This window comes from Fulvia fulva, chromosome 10 (genome assembly GCF_020509005.1).
Source record: "Fulvia fulva chromosome 10, complete sequence".
NCBI lineage: Eukaryota > Fungi > Ascomycota > Dothideomycetes > Mycosphaerellales > Mycosphaerellaceae > Fulvia > Fulvia fulva.
In genome coordinates, this window is record NC_063021.1 from 1,602,511 (window position 1) to 1,627,996 (window position 25,486).

The 25,486-nt window shown below is 52.4% G+C and overlaps 12 protein-coding genes across 12 annotated transcripts; 8 read left to right on the plus strand and 4 right to left on the minus strand.

Annotated features, from left to right (window-relative positions):
* Positions 1-35: 35 nt before the first annotated feature.
* Positions 36-968, plus strand: CLAFUR5_12048 (uncharacterized protein; the record flags this gene model as incomplete). Its single annotated transcript, XM_047911196.1, has 1 exon — positions 36-968. One exon carries the CDS (start codon positions 36-38, stop codon positions 966-968), a length of 933 nt encoding a protein of 310 aa, XP_047767481.1.
* A 560-nt stretch (positions 969-1,528) lies between these two features.
* CLAFUR5_12049 (uncharacterized protein) lies at positions 1,529-3,130 on the minus strand (the record flags this gene model as incomplete). Its single annotated transcript, XM_047911197.1, has 1 exon — positions 1,529-3,130. One exon carries the CDS (start codon positions 3,128-3,130, stop codon positions 1,529-1,531), a length of 1,602 nt encoding a protein of 533 aa, XP_047767444.1.
* Positions 3,131-5,787: 2,657 nt separating this feature from the next.
* CLAFUR5_12050 (uncharacterized protein) lies at positions 5,788-7,709 on the plus strand (the record flags this gene model as incomplete). The annotated part of the gene is made up of 6 exons (XM_047911198.1): positions 5,788-5,811; positions 5,863-6,141; positions 6,192-6,431; positions 6,479-6,553; positions 6,604-7,273; positions 7,321-7,709. The coding sequence occupies 6 exons, from the start codon at positions 5,788-5,790 to the stop codon at positions 7,707-7,709; spliced, it is 1,677 nt and encodes a 558-aa protein (XP_047767019.1).
* A 335-nt stretch (positions 7,710-8,044) lies between these two features.
* Positions 8,045-8,683, minus strand: CLAFUR5_12051 (uncharacterized protein; the record flags this gene model as incomplete). Its single annotated transcript, XM_047911199.1, has 1 exon — positions 8,045-8,683. The coding sequence occupies one exon, from the start codon at positions 8,681-8,683 to the stop codon at positions 8,045-8,047; it is 639 nt and encodes a 212-aa protein (XP_047767020.1).
* Positions 8,684-9,778: 1,095 nt separating this feature from the next.
* CLAFUR5_12052 (Aldehyde dehydrogenase, dimeric NADP-preferring) lies at positions 9,779-10,747 on the plus strand (the record flags this gene model as incomplete). Its single annotated transcript, XM_047911200.1, is given in 2 exon segments — positions 9,779-10,087; positions 10,103-10,747. 2 exon segments carry the CDS (start codon positions 9,779-9,781, stop codon positions 10,745-10,747), a joined length of 954 nt encoding a protein of 317 aa, XP_047767017.1.
* A 524-nt stretch (positions 10,748-11,271) lies between these two features.
* Positions 11,272-11,677, plus strand: CLAFUR5_12053 (uncharacterized protein; the record flags this gene model as incomplete). Its single annotated transcript, XM_047911201.1, has 2 exons — positions 11,272-11,388; positions 11,630-11,677. 2 exons carry the CDS (start codon positions 11,272-11,274, stop codon positions 11,675-11,677), a joined length of 165 nt encoding a protein of 54 aa, XP_047767018.1.
* Positions 11,678-11,708: 31 nt separating this feature from the next.
* Positions 11,709-12,716, plus strand: CLAFUR5_12054 (Reticulon-like protein 1; the record flags this gene model as incomplete). The annotated part of the gene is made up of 2 exons (XM_047911202.1): positions 11,709-12,218; positions 12,270-12,716. 2 exons carry the CDS (start codon positions 11,709-11,711, stop codon positions 12,714-12,716), a joined length of 957 nt encoding a protein of 318 aa, XP_047767023.1.
* A 658-nt stretch (positions 12,717-13,374) lies between these two features.
* On the plus strand, positions 13,375-14,255 carry CLAFUR5_12055 (Glutathione S-transferase omega-1; the record flags this gene model as incomplete). Its single annotated transcript, XM_047911203.1, has 3 exons — positions 13,375-13,558; positions 13,631-13,838; positions 13,892-14,255. 3 exons carry the CDS (start codon positions 13,375-13,377, stop codon positions 14,253-14,255), a joined length of 756 nt encoding a protein of 251 aa, XP_047767024.1.
* A 387-nt stretch (positions 14,256-14,642) lies between these two features.
* Positions 14,643-15,343, minus strand: CLAFUR5_12056 (Ubiquitin-conjugating enzyme E2; the record flags this gene model as incomplete). Its single annotated transcript, XM_047911204.1, has 3 exons — positions 14,643-14,757; positions 14,818-15,165; positions 15,225-15,343. The coding sequence occupies 3 exons, from the start codon at positions 15,341-15,343 to the stop codon at positions 14,643-14,645; spliced, it is 582 nt and encodes a 193-aa protein (XP_047767021.1).
* Positions 15,344-16,227: 884 nt separating this feature from the next.
* CLAFUR5_12057 (Vegetative incompatibility protein HET-E-1) lies at positions 16,228-17,292 on the plus strand (the record flags this gene model as incomplete). The annotated part of the gene is made up of 1 exon (XM_047911205.1): positions 16,228-17,292. One exon carries the CDS (start codon positions 16,228-16,230, stop codon positions 17,290-17,292), a length of 1,065 nt encoding a protein of 354 aa, XP_047767022.1.
* Positions 17,293-18,702: 1,410 nt separating this feature from the next.
* Positions 18,703-20,340, plus strand: CLAFUR5_12058 (uncharacterized protein; the record flags this gene model as incomplete). Its single annotated transcript, XM_047911206.1, has 3 exons — positions 18,703-18,852; positions 18,910-19,990; positions 20,045-20,340. The coding sequence occupies 3 exons, from the start codon at positions 18,703-18,705 to the stop codon at positions 20,338-20,340; spliced, it is 1,527 nt and encodes a 508-aa protein (XP_047767025.1).
* A 64-nt stretch (positions 20,341-20,404) lies between these two features.
* CLAFUR5_12059 (uncharacterized protein) lies at positions 20,405-21,781 on the minus strand (the record flags this gene model as incomplete). The annotated part of the gene is made up of 1 exon (XM_047911207.1): positions 20,405-21,781. One exon carries the CDS (start codon positions 21,779-21,781, stop codon positions 20,405-20,407), a length of 1,377 nt encoding a protein of 458 aa, XP_047767026.1.
* Positions 21,782-25,486: the final 3,705 nt, after the last annotated feature.

Sequence of the window (25,486 nt, forward strand, 5' to 3'; positions counted from 1 at the left end):
AGGACCTCTCCAACACTCACAATCACGGAAGACAAATGTCAAACGTTGACCTTGGACCTAACAACGATCTTGGACCAGGCCCGATTGCGAGTACCGATGCGCGACCAACAAGTATATTGGCGGACGACAGCGTGAGCAGGGCAGGCATGGATGCTATCGTGTCTGCCATCGGTGATGGAGCTGCAGCAGCAGTAACAACGCGACCTGGCCAACCTACGGCCGCGAATGCGCTGTCGGTGTTGCTGTCAGCTTTGCCGAGCGATGTCAGATCTTCGATGGTATCACAATTTGAGGCAACGCAGACATTCTCGACGAGCACGAGGCCAACATCGACGAGCACAAGGCCGACAGCGTCATCTACCACACAGATCACAACACCATCAGCAAGATCATCCACACATACTCATGCGAGCAGCACATCGTCATCGATACCTGCCGCCACCACTACTGCTGCACCGCCAGTGGATTCTCAGCAAATCTCGAATGGTACCATCGCTGGAGTGGCTACCGGTGTTGTAGCAGGCGCTGTGCTCATCATCCTTGGCATCATCCTGTTGATCAGACGCAGGAGGCAAGGACAAGCTCCATTCGGCCCACGTGGATCTCAGCGATCGAAAGGCAGCGGTCGAGCATACCCCGAGGTCGCCTGGCTGTACGACCCAGCTCCTACTCCGCCGAACGAACCTAGCCCTCACCGGGAGGAGTCAGATGCTTCTCTTCTGCCGAGGGCACCAGAGATGACTGCTGCCGGTGGAGCGAGTCCACACCTCCGCCCTGTGGGACCTGACAGTCCCCTACTCCCTCCACATATGCCTTTCGCGCCGGGAGCGTCACCTGTCACCTCTCCCAACTCTTCACGGAACTCTTCGCCACGTAGTGCGGGTCGGCGGTCCGGACGAAGCTCGATCAATTCGAGCGATCCTAGAAGGCCACTGCATATCATATCGGAGGAGACGCATGCACAGTAGCACAATTCATACCTTTTGTTTGTAGCGCCGTTAGCGAGGAGTTTTTGAGACGGCATTATTTGCGATGATACCCCATGTATAGCTTTGTACAGTCAATGTATGATATCATGAGAGCATTCGTGAGGCGCGCGCGCCATGCTTCAAGTATAGCAGAGGTCCACAAATGGTCGGGTGGTATGAGTACTGGGGCAGCCATATACATTCACTCGAGGCGCTGCGCGTCATGCATATGGAGCGGCGCTTCGTGCTGTGGGCTTACAACTTACAACCATTGCTGCCCGAAAGTCAGGCCGCATAGCTTTTGAGCGTAGCACTTACTTCTGAGCAGTATCATGCAAGAGCACGACGCGATAATCACATGATACTGCGCGTCATGCTATGGTCGTATACCTCGCAAAAGATTTCATGTGAAACATCGGCAGCATGGCCCTGTGGCTTGGTAGGTACTTCGAAGAGATATGAGACAGAAGCACGACACGGTATCAACACCAAGAGAAATTCATTCACATGCAAAAAACACTCTATTCACACACAAAACACAAGCACAAGCCACCCGCCCTCTACTCGGCGCGCTCTATCTCCTCACCCGCCCTAATCTTCTGCAAAACCCGTCTATGCGCATACGGGTCACACTGGTGACACCCATACCGCTTGTCCTCCCCCTTGAACGCCTCTCCAACACACGCGACATGCTGCCAAGACAGGCAGCCCGCCTTCTCACACCCAGCATACCCATCATCGACCGTGCCATCGTGCGCCCACGTGCCACAGACGCACCGCACCGGACCCAAATTGTCGTGCTCGTAAGCGGTGATGTTCTCCTTGAGCCAGAACTCTGGCTTGGGGTCGGTGGCACGCATGCCGGAGCGTCTGCTCTTGCGCTGCTCGGCAAGCTGCTGGCGGCGAAGCGTCTGTGCCGCCTTGGCGGTCTTTGCGTCGCGTGGGAGGGCGGCGCCGGCGGCGACGTCGCTTGCGTCGGAGGAGATGGGGATGCCGTTGGTGGTGGCCTTCTTGCGGCGGGAGGATGAGGCGGCTGGCGCGGTGGGATCTGACATGACCGCGTCCTCGCGGTCGGTGCTTGGAGCTGGCGGAGCTGGCTCTGCTGCTGATGGTGCCTTTGGCGGGTTGAGCTTGACTTTCTTTGGCGATGGGGGTGCCGTTGCTTGGGGCGCACTTTCGTCGGTCTCGTTGGTGTCTGGTGGTGCAGGGCGTTTGGTACCCTGTGGCTTGACAGGGACATCGACTGGACGGCCTGCTACTGCGCCGATGCCATTGTTTCGCGTGGGAGGTCTGGCTAGCATCTCTAGCACGTTGTCAAGTTCTTCTCTCGTTGGTGGATTCTTGAGTACCATACTGGCCATGTCGTTCGATGCTGGGCCAGTGTTAGAGGCGCGTGGCGAAGTGTTGGATGTTGCACGATCTGGTGATGTGTTTGCTGTTTGCTGAGGTCGATCAATTTCGCCGCCAGGATGATTGTTGTCAGACAAGTTGCTTTGTGTCGAGTTGCCAGTCTCGGTCGATCTCTCTGAGACAGTTGCAGAAGCTTGGTAGACTTGCTGTTTTGGAGAATTGCGTACTGAGTCAATACGTTCAGCCACAATCGGAGGAGTACCGGCTGGTCGAGCATATCCAGAAGGAAGAACCTGACCAGTGGTTTTGTCAGGACCATGAGTTTCTGGTGCTGCCATGATGCCAGGTGGTGGACTTGGTGAAGTGTATGACCGAGTCTGCTGTAGAATCTCGACTTGATCTGTAGCCATACCAGAGGTCCACTCGGTCGTTGGATATGTAGAATGGTCGTCAATGGTCTGCGTGTTCTCGGAAGTCGGGAATGGGAGAAGCGGGTCGATATCATACTCCAGCTCTCTCTTGCGAATCTCTTGCACGGAGAGGGTAGCTGGCTGGTTGGAAATGAAGACCTCTTCGGCATCGCGGCGGACTTTGGGTGCGAGCTTCAGAGCGTCTTTGTAGTCAGGATGTCGGCTGAGGAAACCGAGACGTCGCTTGCTGTACTCTTCTTGGGAGTAGTGCTCGTTGATGACGGTGCCAGCACCATCACCCTCGTACTCTCGAACAGCCTCGAGTCGGCTCTTTGGCTGATCGTCACGCTCCTCACTTCTGCGCGACTGGTTCATGTTGCTGCTGATGCTTGTGCTAGCCATGATTCTGCTTGTGATGAGTGGTAGTTCTGTCGAGTTGATAGCTTTCGTCGCTGATCGTGCCGAAGGTCGAGCTGAGTTGTGTCTTGTGATCAAGCTGATGCGCGATGTGAGAAGAAGTAAGATCTTGACTGTGTTGTTTGTTGCAAGAACAGTGCTGGAAGAGAGAGGAAAGTGTGGTGTTGGGTGTAGAAAGTTGGAGTGGCGGCCACTCATTTGTAGACGCTCCACGAGTCCCGATCATTGTGGAACAATAGAGCAGCTTCAATTGTCAAGCTCAACGTGTGAGCTTATAGACGACAATACCAGGAGCTTCTCGAAACTCGATCCTATTGAGGCTTCCGCATTGTCGCTACAATGACATGGTCCATATTGTCACTATTGTCGTCGAGAAGAGGTGGCTGGCAGTCTGCACATTGACAGCACGTGCTCGAGTTTCACGTGGAAGTGTTCTGAGATGGTGAGGCATGAAGGCACTCGGTGACCGCGAGTACCCCGAGGGTCTCTGGCAGACAGTGCAGGCAATTCACGCGACCATTGCGAGGCCACTGGCTCAAGAAAGGCACCTGGACAGCATCGCGCTCCAGCTATGTGCGCCCTACGGTCTTTCGGCATCCACTGGGACATTCTACGAGACTGTCAGCGATGCTCAGGAAAGTGGCATATGCTTTCACGTATTCATAACCACCATTGTACCTCCATTCAACAGTCCCTGGAACCCATCATGCACAGCAATACCCTACTGCAATGGAAATGTCTACGTTTGCACCGCAAGTCTTGCGCAAAGAAGCGCTGCAAGGCCATCAGCGCAGGAGACTTACGATGCGTGGAGGAGGAACGCTTTTTCTGAGCCCATGACGTGCGGCCTCGCGACCCAAGAGATTGTACAAGCCGTCCACATGCTTCACGAGTGCCTCTAACCGGCATTGAAAGATGCGTGATCGTTCGACGAGCAGGACTGCGGACAATAGCAATCCTATTGTCAGGATGAAGTGAGGTTTGCCATCGTGTTGTAGGGCTGCTAGGGCATGCCTAGAGCGTCGTGGTCAATCAAGTAGTGCACACAACATTGGCTCTGACAGCGTGTAGGATCAGATCTGGAGCTCTCAAGGATCTGATGATGATGATGGTCATGGTGGTGGTGGTGGTGGAGGAGGAATACATGTATGATAGAGGATCTGATGTTGAAGATCCATGGGAAGCTGTGGCATCGGCTTCTCGGGTCGGCAAATCACGTCGAAGTACAATAAGCAGTTTCTACTCCCGGTTCTGCCCTTCGTGCTTACTCTGTTCTACGTTCTCCTTGTCACGATGGAAAGCATTGGCCATAACATCTGCCAGGGCCATTTCGCATCCTGATTCCTCAGCATCTCGCAAGCGTGCCGGGAAATCCGCCGCTCCGACAGCAAACATATCCTGGTCGTGAGAGGATTTACCCGCACGCTTGCGAGATGCTGGGGATGCGAAATGGCCCTGGCAGATGTTAATCCTCAAAATATCACATAGGCTCGCAGGAACATCAAGCCTTGCAGCGGTAACAGCCGCCACTCTTGTACCGCAGAAGTCTAGCCAAATCCCCCGAGCTGCCACGCGACCCAACTCCCCTCAGACGTACGCAAGCATGCAAGCTGCACAGCTGCCGGCACAGATCTGCCTCGCTTGCAGTGCGAAGTACAGTAGCAGTCTTGATGCAGTCGTCTGAACATGTCGGTAGACCAATCAATGCTGGCGTCCAACCTCACGGCATGTGCGACCTGGCCAACTGCCGCTCCTTTCAAAGCCCTACAGACCGCCCCCCCGAGGTCATGACTGTGCGGCAGTCAACAATGTGACCCTCTTACGGACTGGCCTGATTGCTGCCGCAAGGTGCTGCCGTTCCAACCGCTACATCCCCGCGACGCACCCCAGAGTTTGACAGGGCTCTTCACGAGCAAACCCAGGCTAGTCACATCCAGTCTGATCGCCCCCCTCTGGCTGTGGAGCGGCTACGTCTGGGGAGCTCGCTGGACAGTTGATCCTGATGCTGCAGCGAGCGGCACTGGACGTTGTCGCGAATCACAGACGAGCCAAAGAGCTCCTCTAGCGTATTAGGGCAGGTAGGCTCGTGTCTTTGCATTAGGCTCATAGACGTCGTGTCCAGGTGCCAGGTTCCGCGTGGCAGCTGCGTGGTTGCGAACCGAACTCGCTGCGGGTGTTGGGAAATTGATCTCCCATATATAAGCTAGGTCCTGGTCCTTGTACGACGTGCTCTGACCTGCTGCAGCTACTCCGTCTTCTCTCGATCATAGGAACTCCAAGGATTAATACTTCGGTATCGCTAGGTTGACCTAGTAGCTACAGGCTACCCTTCTGTATCTTGTAAGTTACTAAGACTGTACGCGATTGGCCCCGTTAGCTACTTACTTTCCCTCGGGCAGGCCTTGTGTATTCGTTGCGACGACAACGGTGTTTCTAGAGCAGTTGAAGTCCTACAATTTGCCGTATTAGGCCTCGATCCTCGGATCCTTACAGCTTTGGATTTTCCTACGACAGGGAATTAAAGGGGGCGTATTTGAGTGCAACTCCTGGCAGGGCTGTATTCCCAACTCATTCGCACTGGAATTCGTGATTCCCTTCATCTCTCGTGGCTGCACAGACATTCATAATCTAAGTCCTCCGCCATGGAGATGAACGCCGATTCCAAAGTATGAGACACTATGGAGACCAGCACTCAACACAGCACTAACAGCTATCAGGAGCTCCGGGAGATGGAGCAGGAGCTGGGGACGGAGATCTTGCCTGGCACGGAGGTGATGGCTGATGTTGGAAGCCATCACTTCGTCAAAGGCTCGAAGCACGTTTTAGTCCCACAGCCTTCCAGCGATCCGCATGACCCTCTCAACTGGAGCACAAAATGGAAGAGCATGTGCATCATCGCCTCTACGATGGTGTCCTTCACCCAAGGTTTCGGTCCACTGGCGCTGGCGCCCATGTTCCCCTACTACATCAAAGAATTCGATTCGGATCTGGCATCAGTGAGTATAGTTCTGCAGGATGACGACCGTCTGATACTGATCAGTCACAGGTCATCAAGTTCACCGGCGTAGCCATCCTGGTCCTTGGTTTCAGTAACTTCATTTGGGTACCACTAAGTACCTCATTCGGTCGGCGCCCTGTCTACATCATATCACAGATTGTCTGCCTTGCCTCCAGCATATGGCGCGCTAGGTCGAACACCTACGCGAGCTTCATGGGAGCGTGCGTCCTGAATGGCATAGGCGCAGGTCCAGCAGAGACCATTCAACCTGCCGTGATCGCGGATATCGTGAGTGACCTGCCTGGAGATGAGCGTGACTCGACTGACCGCGACAGTTCTTCCTGCATGATCGAGGTTTCTGGAACACGCTCTACTGGGTCGCATACACGGGTAGTCTGATGGTTGGACCTGTAAGAGAGACTTTGTTCTCTGCGTCAAGTTTACAGCTGACAGTTCCCAGATCGTCAGCGGATCAATGGCTTTACATATCGGCTGGCGCAGTTTCTGGTGGTTTAACACCGGCTTGATAGGTCTATCACTGATCATGGTGGTCTTCATGTTCCCAGAGACCAAATGGCACAGAACGCATCTGAATGAGCTAGCGATGAACTCCATGGAGAAAGGCTCGAACACAAGCGTACATGACAGCTATAGCGAGAACAGCAAGAGAGCGGGCACGATGACATCCGTCCAGAGTGCCGACCCTCTCTACATACCCTACCCGCTTCCGCTTCAACGAGAGTCTGTATCAGACCCATGGCTGGGCAAGGGCATGCCAAGCAAGAGCCAGTGGGGAATGTATACACCCTCGCCGAACCCATGGAAGACGATGCTGCTGGATCTCTGGGTCCCTTGGAAGTTGTTCGCCTTCCCCATTGTGGAATTCTCGTCTTTCGTGGTATCCTGGACTTGCAGCTCATTCTTGACGATCAACCTCACGCAATCGCAGAACTTCGCTGCTCCTCCATACAATTATGACTCGCAGAACATCGGATTTATGAACTTTGCTATCCTCGTCGGTGCTGGCATCGGACTTGCTACTGCTGGGCCGTTCAGTGATTGGATAAGTGCTCGCGCGACGAAGAAGAATCACGGGATCAGAGAGCCTGAGATGCGTCTGCCAGCTATGAGTAAGTCATGAACCAAGGATCCCTAGTCAGCAACTAACAAGTGACAGTACCATACGTCTTGCTCATGATCCTCGGCAACTTCATCGTCGCCTTCGGCTACGACCGCAAGTGGCCTTGGGAGGTGATTGTAATGATAGGCTACACCTGCGCCGGTATCCAGGTCGCCGCTCTCCCTGCCATGGCTACGACCTACTCCGTCGATTCCTACAAGCCAGTCGCTGGATCATTGATGGTCGCAATCACAGTCAACAAGAATGTCTGGGGTTATGGCTTCGCTGAGTTCATCACATCCTGGGTCGCGAAGTCTGGATTCATTCCACCGATCATGACGAACATGGCGCTGATCACATTGTGGTGCTTGTTTGGCATTCCGATGTACTACTTTGGGAAGACTTTTAGGCGATGGACGAAGAATGATTCCGTGCATAGGATGTAGATGACGACGATGCGGGATCATACCGAGTGAGAAGGAATATGATAGTCATGATTTAACGTAACTGTATACGGTAGCTGCTACCTACGGTCCTCAGCTGTACATGCTCGTGCCTATGTATGTCCGCATCTCCCCGTGGCTACAGGTCACCATGACCGTCGCCAACTCAGGGTGGTGCTGCAAGATCGGACGCTCGACTTACTTGGAAGGACTGGCACACCCGAAGCGTTTGCCAGCACACAAAGCAGGATTGGTGTAGCTGGACATTGTCGGTGCCCGGCAAGCCGAACTAACATGGAGGTGGCAGTATGAGCCTCTAGCTGCGGCAACTGGAGTCCTCAAGTCGCCAACACTTCTTCCATGTCCCGAAGATCCACGTACCCGAATGGGCCTGACAATAGCAGCCGTTCGCTGGACGAGAGCAATGGATGCTCCTTCCGCAGTCGGTCAACATACGAGTCGACAGTATCGTCCACTGCTGTTTCCGACGATGTCGAGTCCATGATAAGCACAGCATACGCGTTCCGATAGATCTCTTCCACACGGCTTGGATTGTTCCCGTCTGGCTCGCATACTGACTGTAGCCAGAAGCACAACTCCGCCTTTACCTCCTCCACCTGCAGTTTTCCCAGCCTGATCGCCAACCGGATGCGTCGACAGCTCGTAATGGTTCGGGGGTCAGACTGGTAGACTTCATCATTGAGTCGATGCCATACAACAACATACTTCGTCTTCCTGTCCCACGGTTTTGTGATCACTCCAATCTTGTCAGTGTCTGTGGGCTCGATTCCGAGGATGGGCTGCTGTCCGTTCGCTATAATCTCCGCAACATCGTCATCGGGAAAGTCCACGATACGGCACTCGTAGCCTGGGTGGATATGCCTGGCACTGGTATTCAAATGCTCAGCCGGAGCATCATCTCGTTGCACTCTCTTGGTCATCAAAGAGCCTCCATCAGTGTCCGCTGCCTGTCTCATTTATCGTATGTGTTGGAGATTCTAGCGTTGCAAGCTAGGGCTGTTATCGGGAGAGGGAATGTCATGATTTATATTCTTACCTCGAGCCTCATAGTAGCACAGCGATTCCGAGCGTCCGGGCTGAAGACGCCTCTTCTCGCTCTCTTGCCACCAGCTGAGAGCAAAACGGCATGACCGGCATTTGGGACATTGAAGCCTGAATTTGTTCTTAGGGTCACCGGTCAAAGAACCTCATCAGGGCATTACTTTGGGCTGACAACGGTGCAGTAGTCAGATGGTGTTGGCGAAGAAGAAGCCGATCCTGGGAAAAGAGATTGTCACACACACGTGGGCCCGGCAGAACCAGGGCCGGTCGCAGCCACAGCAGACGACATGTTCCTTCCCTTGCAGCCCACTGCTGACTTCTTCCTCCAGTCGTTCATCGTGTCGCCTCTGCATAACTGCACAAGACTGCTTTCATGCTAGTCCACCTTCGTACAGTAAACGACTTAACGAGTAAACGAGGGGTCTCACGTCGATCCATCGTGTAGGCTTTCACTTCATCAAGGGTACAGTGTCCTCTTTCTTTCAGCCTCAGTCCTCATTTATCTAGGCAAGTCATCAGAAATCTCGAACTACACCTCCCCAGAAGACTTCAAAGTCAGCTACGACACCCTGCACTCCACCTACGCCACCTTCAAAACCAGACATCCGCTGGCGCAAATGGCAACTCAAACAACTCTGGTGGCTTCTCGTCGACAACACCGACGCATTCTGCAAAGCCTTCGCCACAGATCTCGGCCGCACCGAAGCTGAGACCCGCCAGTACGACATTGGCGGTGTTAAGTCCGACATCAAGCTATACCTCGACAACATCGATGTCTGTTCCAAGGGCAACGCCGCTGAGGGCGCGTGAATCATTTTTGGGCGATTTGGAGGCGCGTCGCTGAGGAAGGAGCCTCTTGGAGTGGCGCTGATCATTGGTGCTTGGAATTTCCCGCTGGTCACGTTGCTTGCTCCCGCCTGTGCGGCGATTGCGGCGGGAAATTGTGTTATGCTGAAGCCGAGTGAGCTTTCTAGTGCTACGGCGAGCCTGCTGGCGGAGTTGGTGCCAATATGGATCAGAGTGCTATTCGGGATGTGACTGGAGGTGCGCAGGAGACTGGACGGGTACTGGAGCATAAGCTTAACCACATCTTCTACACGGGAGGTGGGAAGGTTGGGAGAATCGTTGCGATGGCTGCTGCGAAGCATCTGACCCCAACTGTATTGGAGTTGGGTGGGCAGGCGCCTGCGGTGGTTACGAAGACGGCAAACATTGATCTTGCTGCTAAGCGTATTGTCAACTTCAAACTGAACAACGTCGGTCAGGTCTGTCTGAACGTCAATCACGTCTTTGTGGACCCTGTGGTATACGACAAGCTGGTGGAAAGGATGTAGCACTGGTTGAAAGAATGGCTCAAGGACGACACCTCTTGGTTGGCACACATCATCTCGGAGCCACACTATCAGCGAGTCATGAATCTCCTTAACAAAACGGACGGCGTGGTGGCATACACTGGTCCAAATGACCCAGCTAAGAGGTTCGTTCATCCGAGCATCATCACAGATGTCAAGACCACAGACAGCTTAATGTCGAAAGAGCTCTTCGCGCCCTTCATTCCAGTGCTCAAGGCCGACGTCGATACTGCCGTATCTACGATTGATGCCGGCCCATATCCTCTGGGTCTCTACAACTTCTCCAGCTCGCAACAAGAGATTGACTCTGTCCTAGACCGGACTGCTAGCGGTGGAGTCACCATCAACGATGTTGCTCTGCACGTTGCTTCGCCGGGAACGCCGTTCGGAGGCGTCGGTGAGTCAGGTCATGGCGCTTATCATGGCAAGTCTGGGTTTGATGCCTTCTCACATACACGACCTGTTGTCGGACGACCAGACTGGATGGATGCTCTAGCATCGTTCAGGTACGGTCCACCGCAGCTCGAGAATGTCCCGAAGTTCGACACTGCGCAGGCGACATGGAAGCGCGGCGAGAAGTTGGAGGATCAGTCGTCGGGTTCGAAGAGCTTTCTTGGGCTGTGGTAATGTTAAATGTTTATGTATCTTGACATCGACAGAATGAAACACAGAGCACAGGGCAGTTTCGACCTGAAACCACAGTCAAAACAGATCAGCGCTCGTTACATGCCTTAGAGTTTCGGAGCGGAACAGCTTTAAACGAGCGGCTTCACATGTCAAAAAGTACACCTTGGCGTCATTTGTGCAGCATTGTGGCTACAGAAACTTGCACGTGACTTGGTAGCATGATCTGCTACCACATCGAACCAATTAGAAGTGTCGTTGTGCGAGTTCCCGTTGGGAAACGTCATCCGGACGTGGCGCGTAGGTAGAACTGGGATTGCGCGCTTTAAGCTTCAGCAGGAGCCACAACTTGATAACTGTCGAAACTTCTTGACCTTCGCCGATAACGACATCATCTGTGCTCACACGCCGCTGTACATACCGTCTACTTACCCGCCCCTACCAACAACACCGTCGAGAACGCACCTCGAGACTCACCAGCGCACGGCACCGAAGCTCGCGAAGCTCCCCTGACCACGACCGGAACAATGGCAGAAGCATCCGCTCAGCAGCAATACCCCAATCTCAACCCGTACGAGTCGTCAAACGGCTCTTCAATGGGCCAGAAGGCACAAGAGGCGGGCAACACAATAGCAAACAGTAAGGTAAGTGCTGCTGCTGTAACTTTTTGACATGCGAAAGCGATGGCGGTGGGAAGCTGCAGTTCTATGCTACTGCCTCCGCGAGCTGCACGCAGCAGGGGAAAGAGCAAGCCGTACACAAAGAGCACAACACCACGTCACTGCATCAAACGCCGCTTGTTTCCTGCTGCCATTCACCGTTGACTCTACACCGCAAACTCTCTCCCAACAAACCTGCAGAACCATCAACTGACACACCTACCAGTCATCCATACCTCCACCAGCCTGGAAAGCACGCACTATTCAGGCATAACCTAACACACCCAACAGACGCACAAGCAACAATGGACAACATCCGAAACTCGCAGACGGTGCAGAACCTCGCCAACGGCCCCGTCGCTGAGAAGGCACGCAACGAAGCCGATGCCACCAAGAACGAGTTCGGCAACCTCGCAGCCTCCCGCCAGACACCACAGACACAGACCGCCACCGGCCAGGACCTCACACACTACCACTCCTTCTTCTACAACCTCCTTAGCTGGGAGAACCCACGCGCAACCGCCATCAGCTATGCCATGATTGTCGCCTTTGTCTTCACCACACGCTACGTCCCAGTCACGAGATATGCCCTCAGAGTGCTGTACATTACCTTGGGCGTTACCGCAGCTCTGGAGATTGCTGGCAAGGTCATCCTGGGCGAGGGACTGGCGAGCAAGCTGCGACCGAGAAAGTACTACACCATCCCACACGAGAACCTCGAGAGTGTACTTAGCGATGTCGAGGAGCTTACCAACTTCTTCGTCATCGAGTTCCAGCGCATTGTCTTCGCTGAGAACGTGTACGCCACTGTTGCTGTAAGTCATTGTGCCAACTTTCAAACTCTGCACACCACTGACTCTGCCTAGGCCTTCGTCACCGCATTCCTCGGCTACTACCTCGTCAAGATCATGCCAGCTTGGGGACTTGTTCTGCTCAGTACTACTGTCATCTACTTCGCTCCACTCGTGTACATCAGCAACAAGGAGTTGATCGACTACCACATTAACAATGCCTCCAACATCGTTGCCGAGCAGACCAGCCAGCTTCGCGAGGTTGCAGCTCAACAGACCAACAACGCCGTGTCAAGCACTTCCAGCCTGCTCAAGGACTACACCGGCAAGGCTCAAGAGGCTATCGGACAGACCAAGCAGGCTGCTGTTGAGAAGAACATCATCAGCCCAGAGACCGCTGAGAAGATCACCCCAGAGAAGTCCGTGCACGATGCTGAGTTCCCAAGCGCGCCAAAGGAGGAGCCATCTGGCCCCGAGCTTACTCAGGCTGAGGAGAAGACTGCCGAGCCAATCGTTGCATAGGACCAGCGACCAGAAAGAAGGAAAAGATGAAGAGGACACAGCTACTGAACTAGTGGCAAGCTGAGTGCATGGCCGCTTGAGCAAGAGCGAGAACGGAATGGACATGCTACGATGGCATGCGCAGACTGGCATACTTGAGCTTAGTGCTGGTTGCGATGGGATATGGCGAGGGGTTGGGACTGTAATATCACTCCCCTGGGCAAAGAGTTTGGCACCGGGCACATAAGCGAGCGTGGTTTTCATGACCTACTGTAGAATGAAGCGACGAACGACACTTTGTCTAATGAAAAAGCTATCTCACTTGACAATGCAATTGTCGATCACATGCGGGAGCTCCGCGGTCAGCATGGCGTGATTGAAATGCTGCAAGCCACGTTGGCCCACGGTCTGTTGTACGATATGTGAGACTCCAGGATGGACGCGTTTCAATATTGCCAGGCCCTATTCTCTCCCCGTTCCTTCCTGCGTCATCCGATATCACCGAAGCGCTGTATCTTGCCATTATTAAGCTTCCTGTACACGGATGAACATATCATCCCACTCCCGACGCCACTTCATCCAACATTTCATCTGTAGCTTGTTGATGTTTCGAGCTTCGAGTCGAGTACAAGTTCTCACTTCGCACTTTACAAAACCCACAATAACAACAAGAAGAAACATGACAACCAACGGCCACAACGTCGCCGCCCAGCAGGCTCCCAAAATCACCCTCTACACCAACCATCGATGCCCTTATGCCCAGCGTGCTCATATCACGCTTGACGAGTTGAAGTTGCCGTATGAGGAGGTCATTATAGATTTGGATACGCCCAGACCGCAGTGGTACTTGGACATCAATCCACGTTAGTGGGATGCGGATTCTTCTGCGAATTAGTGAAGAGTTCCCAATGCCGATGATGTTTGTTTACTTCAAGGTGGCCTCGTCCCTTCGATCAAGTACACGGTCCCGGGCGTGTTTGATGAGGAGATCATAACGGAGTCGGCGATTGTCGCGCAGTTCCTGGCGGACTCGTTTCCGAGCCATTTGTTGCCTGCTAGCAGAGAGAGTCCGGATGCGCCGTTGAGGAGGGCGAGGATTGGGTTTTTTGTTGATACGTGGGGGTCTAAGGTTGGTGCGAATTGGTTAGTATTGTTGCTCTGTTAGGTCATGGTCACCTTTTGATGAAGTGTGACAGGTTCCAAGTCATCAAGGCCGACTCCCGGAGCGAGAAACAACAAAAGGTCGACGAATGGGTCGCTGTCGTCAAGAAGGAGATTGAGCCTCTTCTCGCCGGCGCGAAGCCTTTCTTTGGTGGATCCGAGAAGTTAACATTTGCGGAAGTCATTGCGGCTCCTTTCATTTTGAGGTTCTATGCGCTGGCTAATGATGGCGAGCTGATTCCGAAGAATTTGGTGGAGCAGTTCGATGCGCTGCCGAACTTTGGGAAGTGGGCGAAGGCTGTGAGAGAGCATCCGAGTGTGACGAACCTTTGGGATGAGAAGGCAAATGTGGAGGGGACGAAGCAGAGAATTGAGAAGATGAAGGCTGCGGCGAAGTAGAGGTTGCTGCGATGAGGGGATGAAGGTCACTCAAAGCAGGCCATATGCCGTCTCCTTGATGATGTTGCTCGACGACTGAGGCGTCTCTGCAGTCTCATGACGTGTCGTCACCTTGCGACGGCTCAACGCGGGAGTGAAATGTGGTCTGGTCGACAGCACATTGCCTTCATGCTTTGTTCATATCTTGCTCCCAGGAGTCTGTGTGGCTCAGGTGATCTTATCATACACGATGTCCGTCCCTCGAGCATCATAGCGGTCGTCATGATCCTTCCACAATCGCTATGCAATACAAGCAGTCAATCCTAAACGCCTTCCAATGCAGATGAAGTTCATGGTATCAGCAGATCCGGGGGGCCCGTGTTCCAGCGCCGGCTGGCAGTGTACAGCTTATGCAGTGTCTTCAACGTCCTCGGGCTTCACGTGTCGTGCGAGAACCTTCTTCTTGAACTCGGCCTGGTCCTTATCCCACAGGATCGCGGCTTCACCATTGAGTGGTGATGAGCTGGAACCATATTAGTCGCCCGTGTCTTGTTCGTGCTCTTCACGTGTATGTACTACTCACTTATTCGGCTCGCCCAGAAGACTCTGGATGCTCAGCAACACACTGCTCGTGTTCAAGGCCGCACTCCACGCTCCCTCTTTGCCCTCGCCTCCTGGCTTCAGAATGTCCAAGCATATCCGGCCGCTGAAGTCGACGTTGGGGTGATAGATGGGAGTCTTGAAGAGGACTTCGGGAGGTGCATATGGGTAGTTCGAGGGGTAGGAGATGGTGAGCTTGAAGGTCAGGTCTTGGTAGGGCGTGTCCTGTGGTCCTTCCATGGTGGCGTTCCACTTGGTCATGTCGTTGGAGGGAAAGGCGCTGATGCCGGCGGTAGGCGAGGTCATGAGGGTCATGAGTTCCGATTGTAACCTACAAGACATCGCATGTCAGACTCGAGGATGTCACGAGTGTCAGCTAGGCAGACCTACCGCTTGATGACATTCTGGTTGTTGGTCGCTGGCCTCGAAGCACTGTTAGCTGCCTTGGCCTGGGAGACGGATGGAGTCGAAGTCATGGTGGGGTTCATGGCGTCCAACCTGTTTGCCATGTCCGAGGAGCAAGAAATAGTGTGTTGGGAGAAGTGTCGAAGCGACGGAGGTGAATCAAAGCTTGATCTGACTTTCTCCTGGATATTGATGTGAATGGATCTGCTGGAGTGAACAAGAGATGCTGATACTTCTGTACAAGGGTTCGAAGAAGGGAAGTCGAGTTGTAGGTGAAGTGTTGAAGCGACTCGAATGCGCAGAAGGAAATGCTCTTTCCGTTGCTACGGTAAACATGGTCGATGATCAGGGTCCAGAAGCGCGTGCGCCGATCCGTGCATGACGCGAGGAAAGCGCCGATCGATCTTGGACCTCTCCGTTCGCGTTTCCTTCGTGATTTCTAAACACCACCACAACATTCACCTTGCAACCAACGTGTAGCGTGATCATCACGACGAGACATCACGTAACAACATGCTGAGAAGTTTCACCATGGCTCGCTGCGGCTTATCACCGACTGCTGCTGCTGCTGCTACTCTCGCCCTTTCATCATGGCCCCCAATCGCCAGATCCGGTTCCATGCTGCGATGCAGGACGGGATTAAGAATACCTATCTTACCAACATGAGCATAAGCCAGCTGCGAGGAGGCTGCTTGTCAATTGTCGTTGGTTTCTGCCTGGTCTGCACACCTGGTGGTCAGCCGCACCTCGCTTGTCGCCCACGAATGTGGCGATGCCCTGCGGCTTTGCCCAGCCGACGACATGATACGCACGAGAATCATTCCTCTGCCTCAGGGGATACTTCCGTGTGTGAGGGCAAGTACAATAGCAGTGCTTTGTGCCATCAATGATATATCGTCGGATCTGCTAACATGAAATCAATCTCACCATATCAGCCCTTGATCAGCTACTCTCCAGTCAACTTTCCCTTCTCTCCCACGCTACCAGGATGCGTCTCCTCGATGTCAGTTCCTTGAGGCTCGTTCAATTCAACGATGACCGAGCCGTCGAAGGTGCTTATGCCATTCTTTCGCATACATGGGACACTAACCCCAAGAACGAGGTTTCCTATAAAGATTTGAAACGAGACAAGACGGTCGATGAGTTCGCCAGACGCAAGGCCAAAGACAAGGCCGGATTCTCGAAAGTCGATCATGCCTGTCGACAAGCGCAAAAGGATGGCTACAAGTACATCTGGATCGACACCTGCTGCATCAACAAAGACAGCTCCGCCGAGCTTTCCGAGGCCATCAATTCAATGTATCGATGGTATGCCAACGCTGGAATCTGCTATGCTTATCTGTCTGATGTGTCCACCGAAAAAGTCACTGCAGACAAGGCGAAGCTGGAGGCAAAATTATCCAAGGCGAAATGGTTTGAGCGTGGATGGACTCTACAAGAACTCATCGCACCTTCCGCGATGCAATTCTTCGATCGAGATTGGCGTAAATTCGGAGCCAAGACGGATCTGACAGACATTATCTCAAATATCACTGGCATTGATCGCACCATTCTCTTGAACAGGGATTTGCTTGGATCAGCGTGCATTGGCACGCGAATGTCATGGGCCGCCAAACGACAGACGACCCGCATAGAAGACGAAGCGTACTCTCTACTGGGCATCTTTGGTGTCAATATGCCAATGATATATGGCGAAGGTCCGCGAGCATTCCTAAGACTGCAGGAGGAAATCTTGCGGCGGTCTACAGATATTTCGATCTTCGCGTGGCTACCCTGGAAGCCCGACACTCGCGGTGTGCTTTTCGCTCCTGGTGCGAAAGGCTTCGAGCGCTGCGGAAAAGTCTATCCAGCTGCGGACATGACTGGTGGGCGAGCCTTTGAGCTGACCAACAAAGGCTTGCGTATCTCTCTGCGAGTTTCCGACATGGGCGATCATTACTTGGCCAGTCTTGTATGCGTACACCCTCAGCACCCTAAGCGAGATTTGTCTGAAACTCCGCAAGCATGGGTCTCCAGCAGAGGCAGGCCTCGCGATGGACTCTTTAGTGTGTGAGGTTGACAGGAGCGCTGATCTGCATGTTATTTATGTTATGACGAGTGATTGGGTGTTCACAAATGTCACGATCATGCGAGAGTCCATAACGCCAGACATCAAGGTCCGCTTCCTCCTAGAAGATGACTTGCGCATACTGGATGCATATCCTCTTGAGCACTGGTCCGAAGGCTTGGGGCAATGTCATTTGCGGGCGAACGAGATGCGTCGCTTCAGCGCGGGACGCGTCGTGATTGGTAAGGCCAGAGGGCCTGACACGACCGCCGGCCTCCCTGGCACTTTCCCTGGTGGTGACAATTTGAGCACAACTTCAGGATCTCCTATTCTCCATTTCGGTCAATTCTTGAAGCAAGAAGGTTCGAACTCGACGTTCCGCATGCGATGGATGAATACACCTGCCGGAACCACCGATTACGAGAAAGACCTGAGGATCGAGCTTCCATCGAGAGCGGCGCGATACTCACCTCGAGGTGACAGCCAATACCTTGAGGCTACTGCCGTCTTACAAGCGCCGCCGCCTGCTGAAGATGCCATTTGGACGGAAGATCTGTTATGGATAGTGACCATCAGACGCATAACGGTGGAAGAGGAGTCCACGGTCCCCAAGATACGCTTGATACCTCGACCCTACGGAGACAGACCAGATACGATCCGACAGCGCAAACGAGATGCTGCAGCTGACTACGTCGAGAACAGGATTGACACTTTTGTCGAGTCTGAACGTGGCCAGCGCTGTAGCAGCTGGCTCGAAAGGAAAGTTGTTCGTGCTGAGGAGCTTTGGGACGATGTGTTCGATTGAACCACCATGGACACGCCCTCGGACAATCCACTTGGCATGTGTTGCTTCGTCAGGCCCAAAAGAGTGCACTCGAGCTTACACCGGTCCGCTGCTGGGTTGCCTCGATTGCGGCATGAACAAGAGTACGGCGCGTCGCTACAGTGCATCTTCTCACGATGATGCAAGGATCACAGTCTGAATCGCCTGGTCTTGCTGCACCGAGTGTCCTGTGTTTGGTTTGGACATGGGTGAACCACACATATCGGTACAATAGGCATGTCAGAGCTGCAATGCTCGACTGGGCCAGACCTTTCGAGTTCGAAGTAGCATGCAACTTGCACCGGTCAAGCTGCAGCGTTCAGCCCCATTTGCATCGAGCTTGATGCGAAAGTGCATGGTGGCGATCAGCGCACCCAATCAGCGCTTCAACTCTCAAGATAGCATGTCCGTGACTTGCACGAGCGCGACTGTCGTCCTCCCCTCGGCTACAAGGGGCACATGGGTACTCGCGCGCAAGGCTGAGGTAACAGACGTATTTGGACTTCCGTCCGAGTCTTCATCATCCTATCTGCTGGCGCTCACTTGAGAGATGCAGTTCGCCTCGTGGATTTTCAGATGACTGTCCAGTGACGATGCTTTGCGAGGCAACCTGGTTCGGTGTGTCATGTTTTGGAGTATTCTTTGACTTCGTCGGGTCTTGCAACGATACCGACTGTTTCTATCCCGCCAGGTACGAGACCTGTGGCGAAGAGGCTTTTGACGCTGATATCGCAGGCAATGGTGTAAGAATCTCACCTAGCTGAGTCTTGACAGTGCTAACGGCATACTGCTGAACCCAGGTAGTCTTCGCGTCTGTCATCTCGGTCCTTGTGACTACAGTGGCGGCGATATGTGCAACAACGATCGAACACTATACTGGCAGTGAGCATACTCTTCTTCCGCGGGCCCTTCGCAAGAAGTCGTCCCCACAGGCAGAGCGTGAGCGTCAGGGGAAGGTCGACATCTGGCGTAATGTACTGGACCGCCTCATCCTTGCCTTTGCGGACCAACAGCTTATTACTGGCTTTGCACTCTTGACTGGCGCATGGATCCAGCTGTCTCGCAAGCCCGCCGTGCTGTCCGGTACCGACATTGGGAGGGCTTTGTGGCCATACTACTGGATGCCATCGTCCAGCTTTGCCCTTGTGGTATTCCTCTGTTGCGGCTCAAGCAGTGCCCACCTTGCCTGCTTACTGGTGCTGAGAAACTACTTCGTGGAACACAAAATCACTGCTAGGGTCCGAATTGCACTCTTCGTGTTATTCTCCCTCTTTCTCACAGCAACCATAGCATTAACATCAAGCTTCACAGCCTACTTCCTTGCAATGGTCGGATACGTGTACGCAAGCACGGATAAGTACTCGGAAACTAGCTTGCGCATAGCGCAAGCCTTTGTCTTCCTGATCCCCATGCTTTCTATGGTCTGGATATTCTGGATATGCTCGTTGCAGCTGCTCCCTGGTAGGTGTGTGTCCTGGAAGAAGTGGCTCAGTTCAAAGATCGTCGACCCTCTCAGGCAAAAGATCGGCCTCACCTGGCTCTGGCACAAGCTGACATGCTGGATGGGCGTTGGATACAGGAAGCGATTGACCAGGTGGGTCAAGGGCACTTTCTGGACCCTCCTACTGGGCGATCCTGTCTTGGTGTTTGCGTTGCAGATCGTTCTTGCAACACTGTCGGTAGTATGGACCCTGCTACAGAGATTCGCGGCACCACCCCCGCCCGGACACTACGATAAGTTTCTGGAATACGATGAGCCTGCAAACAGACTGTGCTCACTGAGGATCGCGGCCGGAGGATACGATGCGTGGTCTTTCGGCCAGACCTTACCAATGTTTCTGCTTGCATTACCAGTGCTTTCTGCTTGGGAGACGTATATCGGTGAGCAAGTTTTCCATAAAATCCTGCCAGAGTGACATCTGACAATCCTCGCAGAAGAACGCCAGAATCTACGCAAAGGCCTCGGGATATACAGGTCAAGCTTGTCACAGGTCATGCCCGAGAGCGAACAAGAGTTCAGTCTCATTCCTCGTGGCGACTCTGCCAGCCACATCCGAAGTGACAGCGAGGGTCTGCTTTCGCCGAGTGCTGTCGCATTCTCACCACGGCCTACTTACCACGATGCAACTGACACGTCGTACCAAGGGTGGACCTCTCATCTGACTACGGGAGATCGACCGATACTGCGAGACACATTCCATCGACTGCCGAGCGAGACGTACATATCTTGACGATCACAGTGCATAAAGACCTTGAAGCAGTTCTGTTCATCATGCTATGTACACGCAACATTGATCATGTATCATAGACCTCCACAGCGTCAACCAAGAAAGCCGTCTTATCACCATCAGCCAACTTCAGCACAACCTCCGACCCCTGTGCCAACGTCAAAGGCAACGGTGCTCTCTGCGCAATCGTGTTCGCCCTCGTCGTTTCCAGCAGAGCCCACCCCGTCGTTTCCTTCCCATCAACAGTGGCAGAGATGTGCTTGAACGCATTCTTCGCACCGGGATATGTGTACAGAATCTGCAACACCTTGTCACCAGCAGTGCCATCCCACGTGAAAGTGAAGGTACTAGTCGTCATATTCGCCGCTAAACCCCCAGCGCAGCCATCGTTGCACTTGACTAGATCGGCATCTGGCGTCGTCGAGTTGTCGGCAGTGATGATAGTGAAGGGCAAGTCTTTCCACGTCCCGGCAGCAACATCAAGGGTCCAGCCACCCGTCTCGTGTAGTGAGAGGCCTGTGCCGTCGTAGATCACGGGATAGAAAGCATACGTGCTCGCGCCGAGGTTGTTGGCATTCCAGTGGTCTCCCAGGTAGAGGTAAAACGTCTCTTGACTCCCCTTGATGGTAATGTCGTACGCGTTCTGCGTCAGGTACGCATAAGCACCCTTCGGTGCAAGAAGCGTCTGCTCCGACCAAGGACCAGCCATGCTATCGGCGACGTGATAGCCATTGTCTGTTGGCGTCCAGCCGTCTTGCGGCGAGAAGAGGAGGTAGAACTTCCCGTCAATTTTGAAGACGCCTGGTGCTTCTTGGTACACACCACGGAAGGTGTAGAGGGCCTCGGTCACGTTGTAGTAGTCATCGTCCAAGGAGGCGATTTGGAAGTCTGCATTGTTGCTCGTGGCGAAGATGAGGTATGCTTTGCCATCATCGGGGTCTTTCCAGACTGTCATGTCGCGGGAGTCGTTGCCGAAGGGCTTGAAGTTGCCTTTCCATTTGTATTGGCCGTCGATTGTTTTGCTGGTCGCAACGCCGATTTGAGCGTCGCCGTAGTTGGAGCTGTCGCCGTGGAACCACATTACGTACTCGGAGTTCTTATCGTTGTACAGCACCTTTGGTCGCTCGACGATGCGGGAGTCGGAGATGTCGGTGCCGGCTTGGGGTGACAGGACGTGGCCTTTGCTAGTCCAGGTTGTAAAGTCCGGTGATGAATAGCAGGAGACTCCAATGAAGTGACCGCTGGTCGTCTCCCCTGTCTTGTCCTCGCCGAACCAGTACCAGGAGCCATCGCCGTCTTGTGCTTGGATGATGTTCCCGCCGTGTGCCTGGATGGCATTGCCATCGGTATCAGTCATATTGATCAAAGGGAAGAACGTTGCCGCACTGATGGCTGTGGCTGTAAGGGACAGAAGCCCGGAGGCTCTGCTGCTTGAGAAGATCATAGCTGCCGCGGTGCTTTCCCTACTGCAGTGATGGCAAAGAGCGAATTACCTCGACGGACGACCAGGTGCCTCCCTCATATACGTCTGTGATAGACCATTACATTTTAAAGCCGTCCACATCCCGGCTCCAAGAAATAACACGAGCATGCGAGACATGCTTTGGGTGCAGTACACATGATGCCGTTCGTGTAGATGATCGACATTTGTCCGTGCCTGACGTCGTGTCTTGTGCGGCTCGTCCCAGTTACAACGAGCTAATGGACCTTCATGCATACACCCCGGTAGGGAAATGTGAAAAGATGGCATAACCTTGCGGCGTAAAATGAGATTATAGGATTGAAATAAGCGTTATAGGGTATAAGGATATAATAGGTATTAGCCGATCGTTAGCGAGCCCTAATAGAAGATCTAGACGTTATCGAGAGGTAGTTCTTACTTATACGTAATATAAAGGAGAAGTATAGTATCCTTAACTAGGACACCTATAACTTCGACGAGACAGGGTTTATAATAGGTGTCATTACGTCTTAGAGCGTCGTTACGGGTTCAGAAAGGCGTAGTAGAAAGAGGAAGGTCGTTTAACAGGGCAATAGAGAGGGAGTAGAGAGATAGCGCATTAGATAGCTCTTATACGAAGCGAGATTAGTAAGCTACGTAAGTCTAACGAGGCCCTTATATAGCGGAAAGTACGAAAGCGCAAGTATATTTAGTCTAGAGGGTCTCTAACCTTCGATAAGGCGTCGTAATTGATACCTCTAGAGGATACTAGAAGGTAGGAAGTGAGTAGAGAGTCGCTAGATAGTATACGGCTAGTACTAAGGCTACGACGCTATAAGCGATATAGCGAGTCGGGGCATAACGTACGTACCTATCAAGTAGACTCGCTAGATAGCGAAGAATCTAAAGAGGAATTGTCCTCCTAGTAACGATTCTATAGGATATCGTCGTGTTAAGATACCGTCGTAATTAAAGTAGAAGTAGTATAGTTCTTAGTAAAAGTGGCCCGCTCGGTAGTATAGCCTACTCGGTAGTAAAGTACGATAGGTAAAATATAGATAACGCCGGAAGGAAAGGTAAAGACGTTCGCCGACTACTTCTTTACGACATTATTAATAGCCGACCTAATAGATATAGAGGGAACTATCTATCCGGAGCTACTCGATATATACTAGATAGTAGGCGAGGAGGGGATAAAGGATATTATAGGAAAGCTAAAGGGCCGTAAGGCCCCGGGACCCGACGGTATCCTAAACCTCCTCCTTAAAGAATATAAAGAGGAGGTCGCCCTATACCTCGCCGAACTATTTACGGCTTACCTACGTAAGGGGTACTACCTACGGCTATTTAGGCGGTCCCTTATAGTCGTCCTAAAGAAGCTATAGAAGGAAGACTATATAAAGCTAAAGTCCTATAGGCCGATCGTACTCCTAAATATAATCGGAAAGATACTAGAGAAGGTAGTAGTAAGAAGAATTATAGATAGATTTGTTATTCCCCTATTCTAGGACCCTACTCGGCCTATATAGGTAGATATCTATTGTTATATACAAAGGGAAACCCGAATAGGTGAAAACCCTTCCCGCCCCCGACTTCTCCTTATCTAGATTAGCTTTCCCTCTAAACGTACGTAGTCTATATTACTACCCCGTTAGCCCCCGCTCCTAGCCGGTCTCGTCGCGCTACGCCGTGTCCTCTCTTCCTATACTACTCCTACTAGGCGGTACTATTCTAGCTAGCCCTTCTCTAGTATCTAGTTCGTAATACGCCCGTAGGTCCTTAACGTTATTAAGAAGTGCCCTAATCGTCCGGTTCCTCGCCTTTACTATCTACTCCCCCCTTCCTAGCGACTACCTCGGGTAGACGAGGAGTACGTACCGTATATTCTAGGAGTAATAGCCGTAGGGGTAGCTAGTATTCGTATATTCTAGAACCTTCCTCTATAATAGGTACCCCTAGAGGCCGATATGTTCGCTTCGTAGTTAGGTTACTATACTACTCTATACCCTCGTAAGGCGGTAGTAGATAAGCTTCGGGGGGTACTCGACCGCGGATTTCGTAGCTAACTATTTATTAGGTTGTCCCGCTAGCTAAGGGCGTCTACTATACCCTACAACCTAGTTGTTCTACCTTTCCTTCTATAGTTACTCTATAAACAATTTCTTACCCTCCTATTATATTACTAGCTATTCGTCCCTTGCCCGGTAGTTCGGCTCGTTTCCGGGTCGAATGCCCTTATACGCTAGTACTAATTCGCGGGCCCTTACGACTATACTAGCGATCACCTTCTATACTAGGTACTATACCGACTTGCCTAAGTAGGAGGTCCGTAGTCCCTAGATATATAGGTCGATCGGCGGTATAGCGGTCTCGTACTTAAGCATCCTTATTAGTATCGACTTATATACCCCGGTGACCTTCCTTAGGCATTAGTTTTAGATCTTCGCTAACGGCGCGACGAGTCCCTTTAATAGGTAGGCCCTCTCGCCTAAGGACTATACTTAGCTACTATAGGTAAGGACTAGCCGTATAATAGCCGTATATAGAAGTCGTAACTACCGAAAGTCCGCCCCCTATATAGACGTAGTGAGCCTCTAGTATAATACTATATTCTGTCTAGCTTTCCGTAATATTGCCTATACGTACTTCCTCTACCGTAGCGCCGGGTCTACCTATAGTCCGAGGATCCTAAGCTGATTTGCCGGGTTAGTCGTATACCCCTATATCTAGATAGAAGTATATATATTATAGAACCGTGGCCGGCGCGTAAAGTGTGTTAGATTTTACTTTTCTAGGGCAAACCGAGCCCTATACCTCCTAGCCTAGTCCTCGTAGATCTTATACTTCTCTTCTAGTAGCCTATTGTTCTCCTTAGTCGAGGAAGACTACGCTAGGATATTCGTGTCGTCTACGAAGCCGCTCGTAGCGGTGTTCTAGGATTCTAGGGCTAGGAGTAGCGTCGCTATAAAGAAGAGGAATAGGATAGGTACTAGCGTTAAGCCTTACGGGATTCTAGTATAGACTACTTGAAATAGGCTTTTATACTAACCGACTAGGATCGACGTGCTACGGTTTTAGAGGTAGGACCGTACGAAGTTAATAAGCTACTTAGGGAGTCCTTTCGACCTTAGGATATAGAGTAGCCGTAGGTATAACACGTAGTCGAAGGCTCCCGATATGTCTAGACTAAGTAAGGATACTACCTTGTCCCTATTCCTATACTAGATAGCCTTTACCTAAGAGGTAATAAGTTCTATTACGGATAGCGTCGACCGCTATAGGCGCGTACCTATCTAGGTGTCCGGGAGTAGGGAGTACTCCTCTACCGCCTCGGAGAGTCTCGTTATAACTAGCTTCTTAAGCGCCTTCCTAAGAGTGTTAAGGAGCGTAATTAGGCGGTACGACTTTACCTACGTATAGTCTTCCTTTTACGGCTTACGTAGGACTACTATCGTCGATTATTTAAATACCGTTAGGTAGTATCCGGTCTATAGGTAGGCGTTAAAGATCGCTACGACTACTAGGGCTAGTTGATCTCTACACTTCTTTAGTAGTTCGTTTAGGATCCTATCCGGCCCCGGGGCTTTCTTCGCCGGTAACTTCCTAAGTATAGCGGCAACATCTCCCTCGGATATATTCTATTAGCCCGCTTTACTAGGGGCTAGGGGAGTAGAGCTATTTATGTCGCTTAGATTAGCCTCGACTAGG